Source organism: Pseudoliparis swirei, chromosome 17 (genome assembly GCF_029220125.1).
Source record: "Pseudoliparis swirei isolate HS2019 ecotype Mariana Trench chromosome 17, NWPU_hadal_v1, whole genome shotgun sequence".
NCBI classification, from domain to species: domain Eukaryota; kingdom Metazoa; phylum Chordata; class Actinopteri; order Perciformes; family Liparidae; genus Pseudoliparis; species Pseudoliparis swirei.
The window spans coordinates 19,557,768-19,582,478 of record NC_079404.1 but is presented as its reverse complement, the minus strand read 5'-3'; the positions used below and the strand labels follow the sequence as shown (position 1 = coordinate 19,582,478).

Here is a 24,711-nt window from a genome sequence, read left to right as displayed (position 1 = left end):
ACAACTAAACGTGAACGACCAAGAGTCATGGTAGCAACTTTTGGTCGGTTCATTCGTGAAGTTATAGCTGTACTGGAAAGTAGTCGCCTATTTACTTGAAATACATCAATGAAAAGCATAATAATACAAAGTAGCACACAAGTATTGTAAATGCCTCAGGGTGGCCCGAAGCCGGAACATACCAACTTGGAAGGTGTGGGGGTTGTCTGTTTTAAATAAAGGTTTGAGTTAAGTATGAAAACGCAGTTACAACATATGTTTGTTTTCTATTAATAATCACACTATAAAGATTCAGCTGTACAGTAACCCGGTGCTCCCTTTGCCGAACACGTTTATTGGTCGGCAGCAACTCTTCCGGTCGTCCACCCCTACACACACGTCCACATGGTTCGTCCGTACACGCATATCTTACAAATCAATGCTGAAGGCTGGAAGCAGCAGCAGAGCTCTCAGCTGCTCGCAGTCCGGCTCAGTCCTGCGCTGGCGACGCTGAACTGGCGGCTGCAACTGCGAAAAGACTTTTGTGAACTTTCCTGCTTTGGCTTTTGCTGAAGATGGCCTAACATCGACAGAGCCTCTGCTGGCCAGGTAATAGGGAGTTTGACCAGATACGTGATCGTTATAACTGTGTCCCGGCGTGCATCATCGTGTTTTCTTACGCCGCTGTGCAGTTCCCTTCTGCTGCTCGTGCTGGCCTTTGCTCTGCCACTGAAACGTTAGATGACAACACAGTTGGGTTACTTTGGGCCATAAATTAGTAAACAGGAATGTCTTTGTTTTCCTTAAATGATTCCATGTTGTGTCTGTTCTCTGCTCCCATTTTGAGCTACTTTAGGCACAGCGTGTGACATATAACGACAACACTATGTGTGGATGTCACGTTGTTGTCTCCAGCTTCTTTTTTTACAACTTTACTGGACAAAATACGCTGTTTTAGAAGTGTACAACTGAGTCTCAGTCTGTCCAACCTGTTGCACCATTAATGGGTTGCACACATTAACAAAGCTCCTACCCCCCCCCCCCCCCCCCCCCCCAAATATCACCCATGGTAATAAAGGCCATGCTGGTGTTAAATAGAGTACCTGTGTAGATGGCGAGAGGCTGTGTGGTTGCTTTGCAGCTCCTATTGACACATGGCTGCTCACCACAACCTGTGAGAATACATTGAAAAAAAGTGTTTGAGTCATAAGGCTTGCTTGCATATCTCCCCTAAGCATTTTCATTTGTGTTTACTCCTGAGATTCTGTAATTACTAATGGGCCTGTATTTCTGAGCACATGTCAGAAGTAATGATGCTGAAACTATGAGCCATTTTGTTCCTCCTCATTCGGTTGTTTTCAAAGCATAGATAAAAGGCAAACTATCTAAATATAGTGTTAATTGTCCCTTGTTATGACTATGTGAGTCATGCACACTGAATTTATGCTATTACACGTTTATGAAACAGAAACGGAGCTTACACATGTTGATAAGCTACTGATAAGAACATAAAGAGTACAGTAAATTGTCTTTGTATGTCTATATATGTATGTGAATGTAGCTATGTGTTCAAACTACTTTATTGCCTTCTTAGTTAAAAATGAAAGGCACTCTGAATATGGCCAACCATTGCAGAGCAAACACCACACGTCTTATTTGTCAGTGTTTCCTTTCCTTTGTGGGTTAGGAAGTAGCTGTTGGCGCTTATGTTTACCCCTCTAGTATTGCACGGCAGTTGGTTGATCTATGTGGACACCATAAACAGAGTACTATGAAGAACTGGTTTGGTACCAGTTTACCTTAATGAAAATACCTGGAAATGTTTCTGGCTGCACGCCATTATGGCAGTGGTTGTCGTTGACTGGCAGGGGATGGCTGGCAAGTTTGGTTGACTTAACAGAAATGATATTGCTGCAGTTTTCTCAAGAATCCTGTTTTTAAAAAGAAATAGGCATTCAACAAATTCAGGTCGGACGTGAATAAGAGAGCTGGCTTTAAGATTGAATCACATTTTAGTTAGAGTGTCTAATTACAAATGGGATGTTGATAAATGCCTCACAAATACAGGTTAGAATCACAGGGGTATTTCTGATCTACCTTTCCAGTTTTGGGAAGATTATGATGACCACACCTGGCTTTGATAAAAAATAAAAAAAACTGCTGGAATTTTACAAGCAAATTGCATGTATCAAATTCTATCACGTGAACCTAATGTGAGGTGTTTGTATCTGGGCGGAAAATGTTCTATATTATTGCCAATATCTGAGCTTTGTTTATAATACTGGCACCAATACTGGCACAAAACAAACCAGCCATACAATAAATAACCTTTGAGCCAATACAGTCTCAAATGAGCAAAACTATCATTTGAATCTGAAAACGCAAGATGACTGACTATGTAAAACACTATTCTGATCAATGTCATTGTTTAGTCAATATTTGGTCTTGTTCAAAAGAGCTTCAAAACCAAGTTCAATATGTGACGAAAGAAGAAGTAACACATTCTCATCACAGTTGCTGGTAATCAATTTGTGCTTTTAATGTTTTAAGTGAAGCGGAACTTTATGCACTGCAATTGTACTCGGCAACTGCTCTGGCATTGTTAGCCTGGAGACTTGTTTTGGACATACTATAGACATAATTTATGGAAGCAATTAAGGCTGGTGGGGTTTTTAAAGGGGATCGCTCTGCACTCCAGTGTGTGCTCAAGACGCGCACATTTGCAGCGTCTTTGTGTCGCAGGCGAAAGGCCCTATTAGAGCTCCATTCTGTCTGAGCAGCTGTGTGCTGAGCGAGCCACCGGTCCATTCTCTGTCCGTGTGTGTGTGTGTGTGTACAACTCTCCCTCAGTCCACACACTGACGCTACCACTCTGTCACTTTCTCTCTTTTTGATTTAAATTTCACTTTTTTGCCTATTGCCAAAAAGGTGAAGAAGAAAACATGTCTGTTCTAATGCTGTGGCTCTCTTTCTTTCACTTGTTCTCCAGCCCAAGGCATTATGCAAAGCTAACATAAAAGGATTGTTAGCGATGCCTGTCTATGCTACTTTCCATTCATTGAGATGCTTCCTTTTCTTCTCTGCGATTTGCAATCATAACTGCTCCTGCTTCACACACACACTTAACCTCATAAGGCTTGGCTTCAGGGAGTTAACAGCAAATACTTTATGAATTCATGTTCTCAGTATACTTGTTTGATTCATTTTCTATATTCCGTCCTCATGATAGTCTGGCGTCTCAACGCCCACAGAGCCTACGACCTGCAGCTGAAAAGAAAAGAAAGAGGCATTCTCACATACACCAGAGAAGCACTCCCCCAACCCCCAAGACAGGCACCACTCTCTACTTAGAGATGAAAAGCATTCTGGGAAGAAATAGGAAGGCTCCCATCTACACAATCCACAGTGGTTTTCCTATTTGCCAATAGTAAGGAATCATCTTAAGTAAAAAAAAAAATCAAATAAAAAAGCTAAGTTATCTCTGCTGTTGCTTTGTTGACTCTCAACTGAGTGATTTTATACCCTCTGGGTCTGAGTTTTGTCTGCATTTCCGTTTATTTTTCTGAGCTGCTTTGGATAGGCCTCTCCTCAAACTTCAGCAGCTCCGGACAAAATCATGTTTATGTGGACGTGCATCCCGAGGAAAAAAATCAAATTAAAAGCGTTCTGTTAGGGCTTGGCACAATCTTTTGAGTACCTGTATTCTCCAGTCCGGGACTTTATGAAGTTATGGAACTTCATACAGTTGACTTTAAATGGATTTTCCTCGTACAAGTCTGACACTCGATCTGTAAAACCTTCCAAAAGTGTTTTTTTGTGCAAGCCTAGGCTTGAGAACAGAGCCAGTGTGTCATGAAAATCTTGCTTGCACAAAGACGGCTAATTATCATGGCGACGTTGTCATTACGCCCGGCCCTCGGCCTCCGCAGTGTATTCTAATTGCCTCTCGGTAGTTGGGTTTGAGTGTCGGCATGCTTTACATACACCTGCATGTCATTCCAAAGGACTGCTGAAGGCTGAACACCAGCACGATTTACAATCAATTACCTTCCTGCAGAATGTCAAGGTGTAGGATGGTAGAGATGAAGATCTAACATATGTACTACAATAGAAGAGTTCATAGACGGGGTAAAACCACTACTTTCTTGTTGCCTGTCATATGGACCTCATCAATGCAAGTCTTTCATAAAAAAATTTGATCAAGTCACGCATTCTGTCCACAATTTGATTTGATAAATGCCAATTATTAACAGTTTAAACAGTCAAAACACCCAAAATGACAAACCTTCAATTGGCTTTTAAATATTGAACCCATCCGCATCTGTTTTACAACGCCACTACACAGCTTGCTGAACGTTCACAGGGTCCATAATGAGCTGAGCCGCCTCATGAATGAATGAATGGACCGGTGGAATGCTGCTCATAGTTTTTGTTTCTCCCTCCCAAGCCCTACATACTTCCAACCCGCCCATAATGCACCTCTGCAACGTGAGCAGGATATTGCACAACACCAGCATTGTGGTTTTATTGGTTGATTGCTATTGACAATCTGTATAACATCACTTTCTTACACAACACAGGAGTGGTCACCCTCACAACGCTGATCAGTTGCAGGCGATTGCTAGCAGCGCTGGAGGCTCACATGTAATGGATCCCTGATGGATTAAGGCTCTGGTTAGTGTGCACAGAACAGAACAGGCACTCATGGTTAATGGAAGGAACCACAGGCGGAAAGGCCGGGATTGACGGGGGGGAAGGGGGGTGGTGGTTAGTGTAATTAGTGGGGTACCTGATGTATGGAGAGTCGTGGCATGCGAGGGTCACTCCGGGGGGCGAGAGGCCCCATGCCTCCCTTTTACTCAAACTGAAACACCTGATCCTACGCCTGTCAAGCTTCTTAAGATTTCAGTGAACTAAGTTTTGGTCTGAGACACGGGGGTCGACCCCAAACACATTTCAGGCAGCCTAAATGGAGAAGCTGTGTTGAGCTTGCAGGTTGCGTGTCACTGTGCTGCAGCTCGGTAAACAGGCCTTGTTCAATAGTCCAGCTTCCGAAAACACTGATAAAGAAACGATGAGCCGTTCAGATGTTACTCTGTCTGTGTGATGTCTTCCTGACTCGCATTACCAGTTGTCACTGTTTTTTATTTGGTTTCTATGGCTACCTATTAAATTCAAGGAAACAGTGTTAGCAACTGTTTTATGAAAGAAGTCAGAGAGAAACTAGCCCCTAGAAAATATCTGTAAAATCGTGTAAATGTTTTACCATAATACAATAGTAGATATGTTTAAGTCAGCCTTTTCTTAAAGCTTATCCATATGCGTAAACCTATTAGTGATCCAACTATTTATTTCATGAGGCAGCTTACACTATAAACGTGAAATTATGTTGGGTTTAATGTTTGTTGCCAAAGAGGCATTTAATGTGAACGCAACTCTGTCACCATGCTTGGTAGATATGACTTGCGTGTGCCTCTCTTCATGTATTTAGTAATAAAGTCGGTGCGCTCCACACCCAAATCGTCAGCGGCATGTGACCACAAGGGAAGCACAACCCCAACGCTGCAAAGGGAAGTGTGCTTTCATATGTACGTTTCTACGAGTGTGTCTTCATGCCAACTTAACCTCACTGGACTTTTATTTTGCTTCTTAAAAATGGCCAATTCCCAAGAAGTTCTTTTGAGCGTCTGCATCTGTTTTCATCGCAGAGTTATGAGTATTGGAGGTAACGACGAGGCAAATTCTTCTTTTTTTAAAAATTGCTATTATTAGGAACTTTTAAGTGCTTGGTTGTATTTCTGCAGATGTCGACGATCGATGTCGTTCGAGAAACGATCGGGGCGATCTGCAACAGGAGTCCAGAACCTGACGACTGACGACGCACACCGTTTTGACTGAAGGAGCTCTTCTTTGTTTATGCATTTCTGAAGATCTCGCGGTGTCGTGGCGTGTTGTTTTTGGCGAGTGTTCCCACGTCACTGGGTACTAGGGTGATGGCCAGAGGATTCAGTGGTATGTCTTGACCTCCCTAGGACCATTTTTACGACCCCTCTCACTATATAAGAGAGGGGTGGCTGTGTGTTCACCGTGAATTAACAATCCACACCACACACAAAAGAATGGCTCTTAATTTTAATCCGCCCAGACTACAACAAACCTGAACTCTTCTTTTTTTCATGTTTTCACTTAGGTTCCCATGGCCATATCCGCTGCGCAAAACCAATGCTGACGGCCAGTGTTTTGCACCATAAAATGTGTCCAAGCAATGCAACAATGAATAGAGAGAACAAAAGTTTTAGTTTAGTGCATTAATAAAATGTGACCTTTTCAAAATAAGAATCTCATATAAACACCGTGATTCACTTGTAATCGGACGCGCGGTGTAATGTTGGTTTGGTCGCCATTGTTTCAATAGTATGAAATTAGTTGGTTTCTTTCAGCCACAGCCACCGATCAAAGTCTTGACACCAGACGCGCTCTGCACAAGTATGCAGTAACCAGAGCCAATTGGTGATGGACACCAAACACCCCGTCACAGAACTTTAGGGCCCCCCGAATAGGCTTCTATTCATCTGCCTGTACAAATCACCGCCTGGGCAAAGAGCCATATTATCTTAGCTGCCCTTCTAGTGCCCTCCTGAGCCATTGGCTATTGTGAGCCAAGAGCTGCTGTCTGCACCCCAAAGTGCACAAGTCTGACTTGAATTACCATTAGATTTTAGTCCACTATGGATGTCAAATTTAATTACATAGACCTAGAATGTTGAAAAGGTCCAAACAATATCTTTTATATCTATATCTATATAGTTTTCGATTTAGGGTCGAGGTTTTTTTTCAGTTTAGTGCTCGTGTTAATTGTGAAATGACAAATACGCAATTACAGAGAGCAGGTAGACATTTGTTTGAGACGAGCGTTATTGCGCTAGTATGTATGATAAGTCGATGACTAAATGAGTATGCCTTACTCCAGATCCTGACTTGCTGGACTGCCATTGATATTTACTGCAAAAACGTGGTAGCTGTCATATATCTTGTAATTAAACGAACCTGAAAGGAGAAGTAGCACATCCAGCTGTAGGGCCACCCTTCCTTTTGATATCTACAATGCCTTGTTTCAAGGATTGTGTTAGATAGTAGAGAGTAATAACTTCATATCCACACGATGTTGATCTAAACTTCACACATTTCATTTATTTACACTACACACATACACACACACTTCATTTTCATTTACACTACACACATACACACACCTTGCATTTTGCACACTGTCTATATTTAATATTTAATTTAATTTGTCATTAGTATTGTATTGTGTATTGTGTATGCATATACAGGACTGTCTCAGAAAATTAGAATATTGTGATAAAGTTCTTTATTTTCTGTAATGCAATTAAAAAAACAAAAATGTCATGCATTCTGGATTCATTACAAATCAACTGAAATATTGCAAGCCTTTTATTCTTTTAATATTGCTGATTATGGTTTACAGCTTAAGAAAACTCTAAAATCCTATCTCATAACATTTTAATATTTCCTCAGACCAAGTTAAAAAAAAGATTCATAACAGCTGAGTGTTTGTCAAGGCTCAGGAAACCCTTGCAGGTGTTTCGAGTTAATTAGACAATTCAAGTGATTTGTTTAATACCCTACTAGTATACTTTTTCATGATATTCTAATATTTAGAGATAGGATATTTGAGTTTTCTTAAGCTGTAAGCCATAATCAGCAATAAATCAGAATAAAAGGCTTGCAATATTTCAGTTGATTTGTAATGAATCCAGAATGCATGACATTTTTGTTTTTTTAATTGCATTACAGAAAATAAAGAACTTCATCACAATATTCTAATTTTCTGAGACAGTCCTGTATGTTGTATATATACATATATATTTTATTTTATATTTTACTTTGTATACTTCTTGTATACATCTTTATCTTTCATCCCTGTTTTTTATATTTTATATTTCATTTTTTATTCTTGTGTGTTTAGTTTATTGGTGCTGCTACTGTTACGACAAATTTCCCCTTGGCGATTAATAAAGTACATATCTATCTATCTCTATCTACTTGTAGGCGAGGCGTCCTGTAAACTGATCTCCTCCTGGATAGTCTTTAGTACGACAGTCACCGTGAGATGTAGCCAACAAGACGACTCACTTTCAGTCGTGAAACACTGATCTGATCAGTGCTCCACACAAGGGCTCTGCAGTTCTCTCCCCATTAAGCTCTGGTTTCCCCATCATGAGGAGTTGGTTCATTAAGTAAGCATGGCTCCGGGGTTGAATTCACACTCGGCCTGCCCTCTCCCATGACCCCACTTGCCAGCCGCTACACACACACACACGCACAAAGGCAAGTTAGCATAGCCCTACACGCATGCACAGAAAGCACACACTCTCTTCTTCGAGGTGCTTTCTGAGCCCCGACGGAACACGTCTCACTTCGGTCAAACGGGACGCTGTAGCGACCTTTACGCGCGGCCGTCATGCTCGTCCACTCCCACTCGATCTAACAACCGCACTCGCTCAAACTTTTCGACATTGCCGCGCCCGTTACTCAACGTCGGCCCCAATCAGGAAAGCAATCTGCAAAACTGATCAAGAAGAACATTCCCCTCTCCTCTGACTCCCACCACCAACGCCAGCCACTCTTGCCTGCCGAGAGGCCCAGTTGTGCTCCACTGACTCTCCGGGATAAATGGAGATAATGGGAGTCATATGCTCGCAGTTGGTCTTGGGCAGCTCTGCGCAAAACGTGTATAGTCCTCATGTAGTCATGGGGCTGGGGAAGAGGGAACGAATAGAGATGACACGGCACAGTAACAAAACATGACCAAACCGGTTTGACATTTCTTTATCGAAGTGTAAACGACCGGCCCATCTTTTTCTTTTATGATCGGTCTCTCTTTTTTGTTTGCACAAAGTACAGTCACACAAGACTCATTGAACAGCAAGTGCACACTTGCACCCTTCTCTTCAAAAGCATGTTATAAAAGTGCAACCACCCTTGCTTAACATGAAACCAAATATTACACGGGCTGGATAGTATCGCCGGCCTGTAAGATCCATTAGCTCCATGTGTATCGCTCCACGGCAGAAAGCTGTCATTAGTCAGGACTTGATTGGGAGGAGGATCTGAACCACGATGGCGCCCTCTAATTGGATGCTGTCGGCGTGTTTGGTGGTTGGCTAATGACTGAGAGAAGCTCAAGGCCGAGGTCACTGCTGCTATTCCCCCTTTTTTTGTGTGTATATGATGAAGTAAGCGTAACTGGATCCGCCCGTCATTTACCTCGATGTTTCCCATGCGTCAAGCAACATTCGAGACGAGAGTAGACGTGACGAGACACGTTGAGCATATGGACCATCTGCCCGACGTATAACTCCCAAGTGTTTTTTAAGAGTTTGTTTACTGCCACAACTACTCTGTCTGTGCTTTACCATCTGCAGGGTGCATGTAGCCGATGGGGCAACCGCAGCCCAATGTATGTTCCTTCTCTATTCATACTTAGCCACATCTGCAATCATGTGCCGCGTGCGATGTCCTTTCCCGGATCAGCTGAATTCTGCTTTCTGTTACAGAATGTTTAGATTCCCATATGTTCTGTGGGTTATGTTGAAAAAGCCAAATGTTCCATTATTTACAGTGTCAAAGACTCGTTCACATATGGCAGCATGTGACAAAGACGGTAGTTTTTATAGGAGCGTAGCTATATGGAGAACTGAGTGGTTAAGTGTTAGGGTGGTTGAGAATGCTGAATGGAAAAACACAAGTCAGCACTCCCTTTTCTCAACTCTGTCAGCAGTGAAATTTTGCACAAAGTATTTCAATTAACGAGTTTTAAATCCCTGTAGTAACGATAAGCAAAAGCGTTTTAAAGGTGGTGTTTTATGTTTTTCTTTGTGGTATCTATCCGGTCTGAGCACCGTGCACTGTGGAAACAGCCAGGCACAGTGCAGTTTGAATGCTTCTCCTCATGCAGGGGGCACTACTGGATGGCACATGCTTCTAGGAATTTACATCAGCTTTGTATTAGATTGTTGTTTTCTGTAGATTTATGAATTACAAGTGAGTATTCATTTAAAAGTATGAAAGCAAAACCTAACTTAATTAAGGGGGTACATATTTTGGTTGGGAGGCTGGACTGCTATTTGCCTGCCTCTGCCTGAGGCTATGCTCAAACTTGAACTGTTTTATTAAGTCCATTTCTTTGCTCGTCTGGTCTATCAGCCAGACGCACCCAAAAGTTGTTGTTTCTACGTCCTTCAACTTGTATACCTGTGGGAAGCATTGTGGCAAAGTGTAAATTATATCGGTTGCAATGCTCTTTCAGTTGTGTCCTAGGTTTGAACCCAGAGTCGGTTATTTTTAATGAGATTGACTTAAGTCCTCTCTTTCCGTCAACACAGGGATCGGCCGACGTGCGAGAGACACCCTCCTACCTCCATCAACACTTCAGGGCTGCTTTGCAGATGGGAGGTCACCAACCCGTCGCCCCTTTCTCCCAAATGCTCCATCTGCCCTCCGCCCTCATCTAAGATGGCTGCCCGGAGCCTTCTCCTGAATCCGGACAGACTGGAGCAGAGCTGCGTGTTACCATGGTGATCATTTTCTTGAAAACACTGGAAAAGAAGAAGGCTGTCGATGATGTGAGGTTCAACAACGCGGAGAGACGGCTGGTGAGAGAAACGTAACCTTTTGAATTTCACAGAAAGTAAACTGTTGTGGCAGTCAAGGAGCTGCACAGTGTTTCATGTGTCCGGCATGAGTCAGCAAAAGGAATCGGTGATGTGGTTATATTCCATCAGTGCATGACGACGTGCCACAGATGACATATTTAGTCACGCAACTCATTTGTACAATGCATGTAAATACGCCATAATGCTAAGTAGTTGTCTTTAATGTTGCAGTGAAATGAAAACTAAGCTACTTTCGAAAGCCACTTGAGAAGTTTCATGTCAAATGTGAAATTTGTTTGTGTTCACCACCAAGAGGTCCAAGATCTGTTTAGCATAGCTTAACACAAAGATTGGAACCAGGAGGTAAAAGCTAGCCTTACGACGCTCAGTCCAAAGTAAATAAATAAAAAAGCATTCTCACAACTCAAAGACATTTTTACTGCTTGTATGTTACGTATTTAACATATGTTAAAGAAGTTCACTTGCACAAAGTATGTTGCTCACTGTTGGGACATGTAACATTGGCATCTCGCAAATCTTGTCCAGTGGGGATGTTTTTATTTAGTTTGAACAATTTGCATGTCCATGTACCGTTTTTGGAAGGCTTTCTTATGTTTTTGAAAGAAAAGTCAGAATAATGTTTCTTATTTAAATCGTTGGTCAAACAGAGGTTCACCATTTAGGTTATCATTTTTAGCATTTTGGATCCAGGCTGTAAACTATCCATCCAGTCATCCATCCATTATCTTATACATATCCCTGGCCAGATGGCGGGGGCAACAGGCTTAGCAGTCATCCCTCTCCTCAGCAATGTTTTCCTGGGGGACCTCGAGGAGTTCCAAGGCCAGAAGAGATCCATAATCTCTCCAGCGTGTTCTGGCTCAACCCCAGGGCCTCTTATCAATTGGACATTCCCTGTAGGACCTTGAAAGAGGCGTCCAGTAGACATTCGGACCAGATGCCCCCACCACCTCACCGCACACCTTTTTGTTTTGCTCTACTCCGAGCTCCCTCCGGATGTCTGAGCTCCTCCCCCTATTTCTAAGGCTGAGCCCAGCCACCCTGTGAAGGTTGCTCATTTCGGCCACTTGTATCCACGACCTCGTTCTTTTCGATCCCTACCCCGAGTTCATGAGCATAGGTGAGGGTCTGAGCGAGATGGATTGGCACATTGAGAGCTTTGTCTTTCCCAGCTCAGTTCTCTGCTCGCCACAACGTTTCCGGTACAAGGCCCGCATCACTGACACAAACCCCCCCTGTCCATCTCACGCCCCATTTCACCCTGAATTGTCCTCAAGACCCTGAGATACTCAAACGCCCTCGACTGGAGCAGTGACTCACTCCCAACCTCCTGGGTGCAATCCACCATTTTGCAGCAGAGAACCATGGCACCATACCCTGAGACAGTGATGCTCACCTTGCCAGCTTTACACTCGGCTGCGGAGCAATCCAGTTTACGTTCGGTGGCACCGACAGACTATATGCGTTAATACACAGGACAAAGGCTTTTGGAAATTTCAGATGAATGTTGACTTAGCTTAATATTAACGTTCACTCATGAGGTACCCATGTTGGACCTGGAGTAGTTAACTAATTGTTCCATCTAATACTTTTCTGCAACACAATAGCCTTTATGGAGTCTATGCCTTGTAGCTGAGAAAACATTTTGTTGTTGTGGCGATAACCTCAAGGTGAGTCAGAGCAATGCGTCTTGGCATTTCCCTTTTGTCCTTTGTGCAGACAGCCACCACCCTGTTAAAAGAAGTAAACCGTGAGAGAGGATAGGTGTGTGATGAGAAGATAAAAAAGTGTGTATAGACAAAACAGTTTTATACTCTCCAAATAACGTGTTCTTTGTAAAGATTTGCATACATTCAGAGTCACATTTCTGTAAGTCAAAAACAGTCATTCCATTTATTGTTCATATATAAATATTGATTAGTGCAACCTGAAGTAAACATTGTATCTGGATGAGTTGCTTTAACTGTTCTGTACTGTTTGGTAAATTAATTTGCAGCATTGTGTATGTTAATCTGTACAGCATGCATGCAATGCGTTCTATTTTACGTGCTCATTCTAGGTTTTTAAAATCGTAATCTGCAAAGTAACATTCGATAGCTGTGCAATAAATGCGGTGGAGTAAAATCGACAACATTTTCCTTTTTAAATATAGTGGAAAGCATTCATGAAGTAGCATAACATTGGAAGCACTCAACTAAAATTAGAGCACCTTTAGAATTGAAGGCAGAATTTAAAAAAAACATGTACATAAAATCCCGAAACTCATAAGAAGGTGATCCTCTCGATCATCACATCTGACACACTGGAAGTAGACGTCTAATCAACCTCTATAAAAACATGGTAACTAGGTAGCAAATCGTGAGTACACATCCAAGAGGAAGCGACAAAGATTATCGAAACGATTCAAACGTAGCAAGGCAAGCTCCTAACTGTGGTCAGGGGGCGTGTGCTTATGGTCTCATTAACCCTTGTGTTGCCTTAGGTTCATTTTGACCCGAATCAATATTACACCCTCCCCCCGCTTTAGGATTAATTTGACCCCATTCAATGTTTAATGTCGGTGTTCTTTCGGTAGTCAACAAACAAACATAAAGTGCCTCACACTTAAACTTGGAAAACAATATTAATTCTAATAATTTTCTGGAGGTTTTAATTGCTGGCGTCAAATTGAACCCAAAGGGTAAAATATGTTAGTAAATATAAAGGTAACAGGAGGGTGAAACATTGAATCGGGTCAAAATGACCCAAAGGCGGGGGGAGGGTGTAATATTGATTCGGGTCAAAATGACCCTAAGGCAACACAAGGGTTAAGATGGGGAGGAGGGGCCAATTGTGAATTTAGTTTTAAGCTCTAAATCCTATTCATTGTACCTTTTTTTTAAAGTGTGTATATACAGTGTATATACTTTTGTTACCACTGGACCGACAGCCATGCAAAGATGAAATGGTTACTGGTTTTCTCATTCGATCGTGGTATGATGGCAAACATGTTTGACTTTTCTGTTCCCCATTTCTTGGTTTGTTCTTCTGTCTCCCTGACGGTCGGCCCCTGTGTTTGCCTGTCCTCCGCAGCATAAGCACCACACCATGAGCAGAGGGACCACCCTCTTCTCCCGTGGAACTGTGGGTGGGTGATCTTCATTGTTCCCTTTATTGTTTGTCTTTCCTTCTTTTCAATGGCAATAAAGAACTCCCCATCTTTCTGTCCTCTGCATTCACCCGAGATCTGGACACTGGACAGTACAAATGGTTGAGGTGGGGTCCTTTTTGTCGTAAAATCATTTCACAAATGCAATAGCATAATGGACCGCCCCCTTTGACCCCCTGTTTAGTTGAACCGTCAAAGTCAGCGACCTCCACTGTCACCGTCTTATTGTTAATCCACTCGGTCTCTCACTTCTCCCTTTCTCTGTCGGTCACTCATCCCCCACTCATGATCAGGGTGCACCTGCCTACGCACAACATTGCACACCACTCTCATGGGAGTGACTGTAATTGAAAACGCTGTTTTCTCTGTCAACAATTTCCCTTTGGCGCTGTCAGTGTTGCAGTAATTGTGTTAACAGACTTGCCGCTCACAGTAGCCATGATGTTGCGTGCTATGTGGCGTGACGAGGAACACGGCTTACTGTTTCCACTGTTCACGTTGATATTAACATTGTCCAGCTTGTCTTGTTAGTTCAAGGATGGCCTTTTGAAGTTCATCCCTTTCCCCCTTTGTCAAGACATTCCTGTCAGGTCGTCACTGTAGCCCCCGCACATTGTTTGTCCGCCCAAAGCAATGATTTCCGTCCACAAGACTGTGAGAGAGCGTGCCAAAATGAGTCACCAAAAGGACGGGAATTTGGATCAGCAGGGGGGCCTTTTTGCCAAAAGCTTCAATAGATTCACGACATGAACACTTGGCTTCGTAGCTCAAGCCGCGATGGCACTTTTTCTGTAGGTGTATTATCTCCCACAGCTGTGTGACAGACTCTTTTGTGCAGATGGGGAAATAGCTGGCAAGTCATTCTGCTAACCACTTGGCTCGTGGGAGTGACTTGCCAACTGGTTTCGCCGGCTAATTGTTATTGAACATGTAGATCACGCCTTTGGAATTGGCAGTCTTCAGGTCCAAGTTTGAGATAATCCGGTGTCGATTCCGTTTTTCTGTTAGATACCTTTGTTAAAAACTGCACCCGTAACATTTCGTGCAACAGCTTTGTACTGAGGAACAGTCCCACCTCTTCGGTGATCTAGGATTTATAATGTAGTTTATTGTCGGTATCTCTGAAGACATGACTTTCCTCTTCCACGTCCTCTGTTTATGTGAACATGAATCAAGACATGGCACATGGTGATCTTTATGAGTCATGCTGTGGGCAACTCAACCATTCAGATCATCAGAATCAACACTGCCACGTTAGTCATTCACGAAAACATCCATGTTCTTCAGACATACACAACTAGAATTGGCACTCGGTAGAGCGCATACCTTCACATATCACAAGATTGGGCATTGAATTATGAACACTTTGGCATTAGTTGCATGCCAATTGGATAGAAATGTATCGTGCTATGGTAAAAAAAAGATGTTGACCTTTCCATGACCTTGACCTTTGACCTGATTGATCCCAAAATCGAATCAAATGGTCCCCGGATAATAACCAATCATCCCACCAAATTTCATGCGATTCGGTTCAATACTTTTTGAGTTTTGCGAATAACACGCATACAAATAAATAAATAAATAAATACACGGCAATCAAAACATAACCTTCCGCATTTTCAATGCGAAGGTAATTAGGCTGCTTGCTGTCAGCGTTCAGTACAGTTACACAAGAGCAGCAATGGTTCGAACTGTAGGCTCACCAATTATTTGTTTAGATGCATCAACACATTTCTGTTGATTCTAGTGCTCTGCTGTGTGTAACTAGACTCAAATGACCCGACAGAAAGCGTGCGTTCAGTCTCTTCACTAATGCAGTTTCCAGAAACTAATCTCCATCGTATCCTGAAAGCGACCATTCCCTTTGGCCTTAAGCTCGCTTCTGTTTGTCTGTGTCTGTGTGTTTAGGTACTGAATGTTCCTTCCAGACTTGTGTACCTTTTTGTCTTTAAGCTAGAATTCATCCTTCTGACATCGACGTATTGCAAGTTTACCCCTCGGGTAAAGACGGACGAAAAGGTCTCTTCTTGAGGTCAATGAGAATGAGTTTGTATGTTTTGAATATTGCAGAGGCAGACAGGTGGCTGGACCTGGGGCAAAGCTGCCAGCCCGGTGCCAGTCTGGAGAGCCTGTGGGACGGGATGCCTGAGCCGGGCAGCTGGCACTGGGCCAAGGAGCCCGGCAGCGCCACGGCAATCACCAGTCTGATAAGAGATCTGAGCCTCGGCAATAGCGGCGCGACCGCCCCCGACTCCCCCGCCGCCGCGCCGGACACCACTACGGCCGCCGGCCGCGCTCCGGCGGCACCCCCGAGCAAACGTCAGTGTCGCTCTCTGTCGTTCTCCGATGAATTCGGTGGGTTCCGCTCGTCGTGGAGGCCCCAAGGCTCCCGAGTGTGGACGACCGTGGAGAAACGACGGTGCCACAGCGGAGGCAGTGTTCGGGGAGGACCGGGTTTCTCCGGCGGTCATCTTCCCACCATGCAGCGCAGCTCCAGCTTCAGTTTGCCCTCCCGCTCCAGCATGCCCCCGGACGGCGCCGCGGAGCTGCCGTTCTTCAACCAGCGACTGCCTCTCCACCCTCGGTTCACCGCCTCTCCGGTCTCCCCGACCTCTCCTTCCCTCCACCATCACCACTTCCTCAGGCCCCTCTCCCTCTCCCATGAGCAGATCAGCCTGCCAGAGCTTAAGAGGGAGGAGGACAGCTCTCCGGACTCCACCCCAGAATTGGGGAGGCGAGCGGGCCTGAGAGGCAGGGCGCCAGGGTGTCTGTCCCGGAGCAAGTCCCAACCCTGCGTGCTGAATGACAAAAAGATTGGCATGAAGCGCAGGAGACCTGAAGATGCCCAGGAGCAGCGGCCCTCCCTGGACCTGGCAAAGATGACTCAGGTTAGCTCGAAATGTCAAACATATGTTGACGTGCACAGACAAGCACACACACTCCCATTCAGTTGAATGCGTGTTCTATATACACTACCGTTCAAAAGTTTGGGATCACCCAGACAATTTCGTGTCTTCCATGAAAAATCACACTTTTATTTATCAAATGAATATAAAATATAGTCAAGACATTGACAAGGTTAGAAATAATGATTAATATTTGAAATATTAATTTTGTTCTACAAACTTCAAGCTCAAAGGAAGGCCAGTTGTATAGCTTAGATCACCAGCATAACTGTTTTCAGCTGTGCTAACATAATTGCACGGGTTTTCTAATCAGACATTAGTCTTCTAAGGCGATTAGCAAACACAATGTACCATTAGAACACTGGAGTGATCGTTGATGGAAATGGGCCTCTATACACCTCTGGAGATATTTCATTAGAAACCAGACGCTTCCACCTAGAATAGTCATTTACCACATTAACAATGTAGAGAGTGTATTTCTGATTAATTTAATGTTATCTTTATTGAAAAAACAGTGCTTTTCTTTGAAAAATAAAGTCATTTCTAAGTGATCCCAAACTTTTGAACGGTAGTGTATATTTGACTAAGTTCACAGGTATCCCTTACATGCACTGATTACATCATAAGTCGGCATCCGTTAATTTCCAATCTTGCTTCAATGCTGCGGAATTTCCAACTGCGTTTAATTACAACCGAGACCAAACACACTCACCCCACAGACAAACACCTTTTTGTTCTGAGACCAAGGGGAAGTTCAAGAGATCCTCAAACACATCTGGGCTGGTCTCTAACTCTGAGTCCGATCGGGAACTGGACTAGATCAAGCTGAATTGAGTTTTTTGGGTCGTCGGTCCGAAGCTTCAGGGCTAAGTGATATCTGGCCTCCCTCACTTTAACTCGGGGAGTGGTGCTTATCGAAGAAGCATTCCTCATGTTCGGTCACGCTGCCTAGCGCCACGCTCTGGCAAGCCCGACTCCGGTTTATCATTTAATTTACTCTGTTGGGTAAACAACCCGTCCAAAGGTTGGTCCCCATTTGCTTCCTCTCTACTTCTACTTCTGGCCTATATTTCCATCTTCCATCCCCAGTGCTGCATCTTCCTATTGCAACCACATGTGATTCATCATGGGGACACTTGAATGAGTTCAGAATTGCTTCCCCAGAGACAAGAGTTTGTCTGTTCATGTGTAAGATCAGAGGAAGCAGTGGAACAGCCAGAGGGTGGAAATGACCCCTGGACCAACCAAAACCCCAAACGGAATCGTTGAAGTATTTTAATGACATGCGCTGTTTTGATGCTTGGCAGCGCTCTGGTGTTTTTACACAGCCCAGGGAGATCTCAGTTCATCACATCCGGCCTCATTATTTATGTAAATGCTCGTGAAATTCAACATAACGGGAGGCATCGATACCAAATCCAGCCTGCACTCTTTAATATTCCATCTTTTTTTACACGCATTGCTCATACGACACACCAAAATCTTCCTTCAACCTCCCGCCTGTCTCGGAAATATGATTCCTTTTCCTGTTCTCTTAATATAAAGTACCATCTATTTATCCCTGTACCCCTCCCTTCCTCTTCCCAAATATGTCTGTTCCCAGCCAGTCACCCTCAGGACCTAGCCAGGGTCGGATCAACAAGGCTTTGGAAATGGAGCCTAGCGAGCATGTTTCCTCTAGTCATGCCAGCTGCTAAAAGAGGAAAATCAGTCGCACATTTGCAGATGATGGACGTGGAGATACAACTATCTCCACGCCGGTAACGGGCATAGCCGTTGTTTCTCGTCGCAGACCCGTGTAGCACTGTTGAAAGGAGTCGGGTGGTGCAGGTTAGACTAATTATTTCAGTATCTACTGCCACTGCGTTTACTTTCTCACTCTTGTGTATGCCTGAAGTGCGGAAAGTAAGCAGTGATGCTTCCTTCTACTTGCTGAGCTGGTTCCAACCTGTGTCTGTTAACCTTCAGGGAACAGCTGAGATTTTACCGCCTCCTAATGTAAATTTGGTTATTTGCCAGATTTTGGTTTTCTACATGCAGTTACTTATGATATATGTAGCTTTAGATTATCATTTTTTAAAGCTATTTTGTGGGGGAAGTGGATCTGTGAACTTACCGCTCACAGTTTTTCACCTGGCTACGTGACACACACACTTTCTCCCTCTCACTCCTCTCATCACAACGCTCTCGAACTGAAAAAGCATCCCACTCACATTTGACAGGCGATTGCATTCTCATTGACCGCTGACTTGTTGTTAGCTAAAATGCAAATTGCATGATTGATTTTTGATTTCAATTTTGTTATAATTAATATATGCAAGTGTGCAATGTAAAAGCTATTCCGCAAACAATGCTTTGATACTCCCTGCCCATCGGTGTGAACTAAGAGTTATAACTTTTCTCACCACTACACACCTACACACCCGCCACCGCACTTTATCCATTTTATAGGTGTGTGTGTGTGTGTGTGTGTGTGTGTATGAGTAATACAATCCATGTGGTCGAAAACAAGAACCACTATTGCATTTTTTTTGGTGGCAACCACCATTTCAGACATGTCTATTGATGTAATATGTTGTACTATTTAATACAGAAGGTTGTTGTAAAGTCTGCTGCAGGTTAGGGTCAGGGGTTAAGGGTTGTGACTCAACATGTTACACGTCCCTTGGGTATGTTGTCAGTGGAACATGGTGTAATTTGGCCTCTAAGTTCCTCAACCACGTCGATGACGGCGGATGTGAATTCTGGGGATGCGTGTCGTGCTTCGCGGCTGTAGCTCGACTACCATAGGGATTTCATGCGACCCCCCCCCAAAAAAAATTCCTAGAATATTCTCCCCGTCGTTCGTGGGCACCAGTTCACTCCCCTGTCCGCTGCCTCATTCGCCGACCGCCTTTTCACCTTGGCCCGTCGCTGTTGTCTCCTCTGCTTAGTGGGTGTAGCGAGATGTCAGACGGGGAATGTTATCTCCTGATTCTAGGTCACTTTCCTGATTGATGGTCGACGCTCACACTTTGACTTTGAGGAAAGGGGCCCATGTGAAGTGCCTTGTTGTACATTCTGAAGAAAAATTACAGGCCATCATTGGCTTAGCTGTGTTAGAGCAGTACGGGTGGTAAAAGGGGGCGTGTTGTACTTTGTGTGTGTGTGTGTGTGCGTGTGTGTGCGTGCCCACGAGAGTCTGTGCATTCAGGAGAGAAATGGCAGGATGAAGAAAGGGGGTATTATTTCCCCCCTCACCCTTTCTCTATTAATATCATCTCCCTGGCCCAAGTTCAACCTGCTCTGCTCGCCTTTCTCCATCTTTCTCCATTCCTGGGATGGCACACATGGTGATCATAGCTGAGCGTCAAGCCCCACAGGCATCAGTACACCTACCTAGGTGGGCGTCTTGAGGCGCGGTGCTCCAGGTTAAAAACACGACATGATGGGACTCGTCCCAAAGGCGCTCTGTCAGGAATTACCAGAGGGCAGTGTGTGTGTGTGTGTGTGTGTGTGTAGTCACCCCTGCTTGTTCAGCCTTTCATTCACCTAAACATATTTATCTTAATTTTTGTATCATACTTGGAGGCGTTCACTGTGTGGCCCAGTGAATACCAGACTAACGCAAAGAACAAAGCAAAGGCCCGACACAGACAGCAACACAGATAATTGTTGCGAAGGTGTGCAAGTATTTGTTCTGGCTGCCATGAATGAGTTATGTTCTGCTGTCTTTGCCTGAGCCTCTGCCCTGACCTTTTTGCTTTATAGTTATTTGTTGTTGCAGCTCTGTTTCCTTGTCTTCCATGGTAGCCGTTTGTGGCCGGTTGTTCTTAATCTGACCTCAAGAAGAAGTGTGTGTGTGTGTGTGTGTCTCTAGTTCACAGCAGGTCCTTTGCCAAGGTATTTAACAGGGTGTTTTATGTCTTAATTATCAGGAGGATATTTGCCAAGTCTCTTGGCTTTAGCTTGTGCCTCTCCTATCAGCTGCCGTTCAATTCCCATGTTGTTGAAAATGTCATCACAGTGGACATTTTTGGTTTTGTTGACAGTGGTTTAAAAAATGAATAATGTCCACCGGAATATCAGTGATGTATTTATAAATTTTTTTTTTTAATGATTTCAAAAAATGTATGATTTCAAGTGCGCTTGCTTTGAGTGTAATACAATGTGAATGGATTAACCCTTAAGATTTTATAACATATCATATTTTAGATATTATTTATTGCCAGACGGTTTAATATTACATAATTTTACATTGCAAATTTTTTATGAAAACAGCGTGACGTCATGCATCTGCTCAGTTTGTTTGGAGGTATTGTAAAGAGCTGCTGTGGGTTCAAATATCCATTCTACCCAAATATGCCAGGAAAATATTGTATATGTTACAATACACAGTATGTTGAATGCAATGTGCCAGAAAAAAATCTGGGTGTCCTCGAGCATCCAGTCGCATTTAGCAGAATACAAGCCATGATGCTTTTCTGGCGACTCTGACGCACAAACTTCTCCCAAGTAAATGTGTTATAACAAAGTAATATGTCCCAATTGAAGGCAAACTGCATGCAGCGGTATTTACTTTATCAGGGCAGCTGCAGCAGGTACAAACATTAAAAAAGGAGTAGTCTGTGATTTCTTCTTTTGCATGTCTGGCGTGTTTGCTGCCCCCAGTGGTCGATACCTGTGTCATACTCTTGCGGCACCATTGCCAAATCAGCTAGAGCTGAAAACTTAAAGGAGCACTCCGCTGAGTTTGGGCACGACACTTTTATGGATTACAACTTTAAAATGACAATTATTTAGTCCGAAAAGTATTAGATTAAGAAAATAACCCAGACCGCTTTTTATGGCCACGACTTATGTAAAACACAACAGCATGAGGTTAGAGAGCCTACGTGTGTGTGTGTGTGTGTGTGTGTGTGTGTTTGTGTGTCCATCTGGGTGGGGGTCTGCTCAAGTGAGATGAAAAAACACAAAGCTGGGTACACAGCAGAAATCTAACCCTGCTCCCCCAACCTCCCACCACACCCACCCAAATCCCAGTCAGCCTCGGTCGGGTTTTTTTTATTATAGAAAGCATATTGTGGAGAAGCTGCCTCTCCCCCTTTCCTTTCTACCTTCCTCTCGTCTCCTCCTCTGCTTCGATAATTAGTAGCCGGGTGATACGGGGGGGGGGGGGGGTCGACCAGAAAGAGCGAGGCCTCAGAAATCCCCTTTTCCACTCCAGTGGGGTAACTACGGCAGACGCCAAAAGGCCTCGTGCTCCTCACATAAGCACCGTAAGCTTTTGCAGAGGAGGCATCCCGCGGTTGAGCATCTTACATGTCAAGTTAATCCAGCAAAAGTGGGCCAACTTTCAGCCAACATCCTGCTGTATAGTTTTCTTTCGGAGCGTGCTGAATCGGAGCAAGGAAAAGAGTGAGTCTCCTTAAGAAAGGGAGGCTCCCATCTCATTGTAACAGGAAAAGCAATGTCCTAACACACTGAGGAGCATTAGAGGTGTCCGTCATGTAAACCGAGGCGCTATAGAGAAAACCCTCATCTCTATTCACCTCCATGCCTCCAACATCTGTTGCTGGGGCACTGCAGAGATCATTAACCCCTTCACTGCGCTGCACGGCTGCCTCTCTTTGTTGCGCGGAGGATTTCAGGGTGGAAAGAAAGAGCACGAATGACAAGTTGTCGTGAATTAAATGCCCCGAAGGTCAAGTGCAAAAAACACAGGCTGCGGTTCACGTACAGATGCTCTGCAAAATATCAAACACGACTTTGGGTTCCCAGTATGTGTTTCACGTTGGCCTGGAGCAGAAGTCTGAAACACGACACCTTTGTGGTTTTTGCAACTCATCTCAATGTTTTTTTTTTTTTTTCTTTTCTTCTTTTTCTAAAGCCAGAAGGTTTTGTGCATGTTCTTCGGAGGCGTGTGTGTCCACGCGCGTGTTTACATGCTCGCATGCCGTCGATGAAAGGGAGAGCCTGCTCTCGGCCGCCCAAACTGAAACCCGATTTCAAACTGACATCTTGGAAAACCCTGAGCTTGATCTCCCCCCCGACAAACCCCTGCACTTTTATAGCCTCATTAGAGTGAAGCCAGAATGTGAACATGAGCTGAGGTACGCAAACAAACATCTATTTTTCCTCTTTGTCTCCTCTATACAGAAACGTCAGACTTTTCAGAGCTTGAGCTGCCCCGGATTCTCAGCCACCGACAGCTGCCAATCAGGCCTGCTCCCTCCCACCTCCTACCAACCGGATTTGGACTTCACTGGTGGGTCCGAGTTGATTCTGGAGTCACGGCAGGAAGTGGCAGGAGATGACGGGGAAGAGGATTCTTCCTTTGAGGAGCTGGATAGCGACTCGGCTTGTAGCGTGGACTCGCGGCCCGGCTCTCCTGTGGGCCGCAAACACACCCTCTGGAAGGGTGGGACACAGAGAGACATTTTCCAGCTGGGTGGAGAGCTCGATCTCGATCAGATTGAGAGAAACTGAACATTTTAATCGGAGATTCAAAATAGCGTGTGTCTGGACTGTTGCAGAACGTTAATGGACATTGCCGATGCACCGAGAGATGGCTATTAGGAAGGGCTGTGAGGAAAAGGGTGGAGAGGCGGACTTTGAAAGGGAAAGAACAGGAAAGTGATGGATGATAAAGGACTAAGTATGTCGTTAATGACTCCCTTTTTAATGACACATTTGCCTTGAACATTCTTACTGTTTGAATCAAGGAGCAGTGACCTTAGGTGGGTATTTTATTGGGTATTCAGCTTAACTCAGGAGCAGGAAAGTGAGGGTTAGTCTTAAAAAAAAAAAACCTCCCAGCCCCCACTGTCTTTTCAACCTGATGACCTTTCCAAAGTCAGCTAACCATAGGTTTGTAGTACTGTAGCTGTAGCTGGGCTCCTCTGTATTTAGCTTGAGTTTTTTTTTTCTTTTCTCAGAGAAAGTGGAGGTCAGGGAAGGGGTGAAACGGGGAGGGGGGAAACAACATGAAGACTCTTACCCTTGACCTTCCTCTTTTGTCTTTTGTGCACATATGAAAATCTAATCTTGCTGCTGAATGTAGGCTCAATAAGCTTTACGAGGAGTTTGGAAAATGACAGTGCCTTCTTTTGGATGTTTGCTCGACCGGTTCTCTCGCCTCAATCGAAGCCACCTTTTCTGACCTTTTGTTGTTGTTGTAGTTTCTAAATATGCAAATTGTATATTTGAATTAAACACTGAATCTCAAGTTTTCAGTTCTAATATCAATGTATATTTTTCGAAGTAACTTGTCTTTTATGAGTTGTTTGCGAAGGAGGAAGAATACGAGGCCTTTTCTCTAACCGAATGGACATGAAATAAATGTACAACCTGCACTCGTATGTCTGGTTTAATTTCAGCTCATTAATGAATGCTCGGTACAAAGACAGATCAAAGCTCTGAATAAGCTGCAACGTTTCCATATACCCTTTAGAAGTTGTGCCCACTTCCTGCTTCACATTTCAAAACTATTTTACCGAAGCTCACTCATTCAAACGTATCATGTTTTAAAAGTCCGTAGACGCATTTTTGCCGTCCTTTTGTTGAGCTACTTTACAGCTCTTGATAAAGACGGTAAGTTCAGTAAACCTCTCTTTAATGCCCAGCTGTTGTTGCCCACCAGCCCCAAGCAAAAAAAGCAGGATGTCTAGACATGAATGTTCCCTGGTCTGTAACCCAGCATTGACCAGAGGATGTGATGTCAGGATAAAATGTCCCGGGACCTGCGAGGCAGACGGGCAGAAAAGTGTGTTCCTTCCTGCGACGTCCGATCACGTCTCTTATGTCTGTCCAAGTCACTAAAAACAAACGTGAAGCACCTGCCGCCTATTATAAGCCCTTCTTCTTTGCGGGGGCCCTCTCTTTAAACGGCTTGTGTCGTCACCATTACTGGCCATCGGGGAAGCTGAGCGCTGACATGAAGAGATGGGACGGATTGTTTTTCCGACACCGGGAGGAAAGCCCTGGCTGCAGAACA

At 44.0% G+C, this 24,711-nt stretch overlaps 1 protein-coding gene across 1 annotated transcript; it reads left to right on the top strand.

Moving 5' to 3' along the window:
• The first annotated feature begins 454 nt into the window (after window positions 1–454).
• LOC130207412 (protein FAM53B-like) lies at window positions 455–24,070 on the top strand. The gene is made up of 5 exons (XM_056436013.1): window positions 455–588; window positions 10,392–10,661; window positions 13,755–13,809; window positions 15,901–16,718; window positions 22,875–24,070. Exons 2-5 carry the CDS (start codon window positions 10,581–10,583, stop codon window positions 23,202–23,204), a joined length of 1,284 nt encoding a protein of 427 aa, XP_056291988.1. The 5' UTR covers window positions 455–588; window positions 10,392–10,580; the 3' UTR covers window positions 23,205–24,070.
• The last annotated feature ends 641 nt before the right edge of the window (window positions 24,071–24,711 follow it).

Excerpts from the sequence above, each read along its gene's own strand:
- LOC130207412 (XM_056436013.1), top strand. The coding sequence starts at position 10,581 with ATGGTGATCATTTTCTTGAAAACACTGGAAAAGAAGAAGGCTGTCGAT. Across the intron at positions 10,662-13,754 it reads ACAACGCGGAGAGACGGCTG|CATAAGCACCACACCATGAG; the intron begins GTGAGAGAAACG and ends TGTCCTCCGCAG. Across the intron at positions 13,810-15,900 it reads CTTCTCCCGTGGAACTGTGG|AGGCAGACAGGTGGCTGGAC; the intron begins GTGGGTGATCTT and ends TGAATATTGCAG.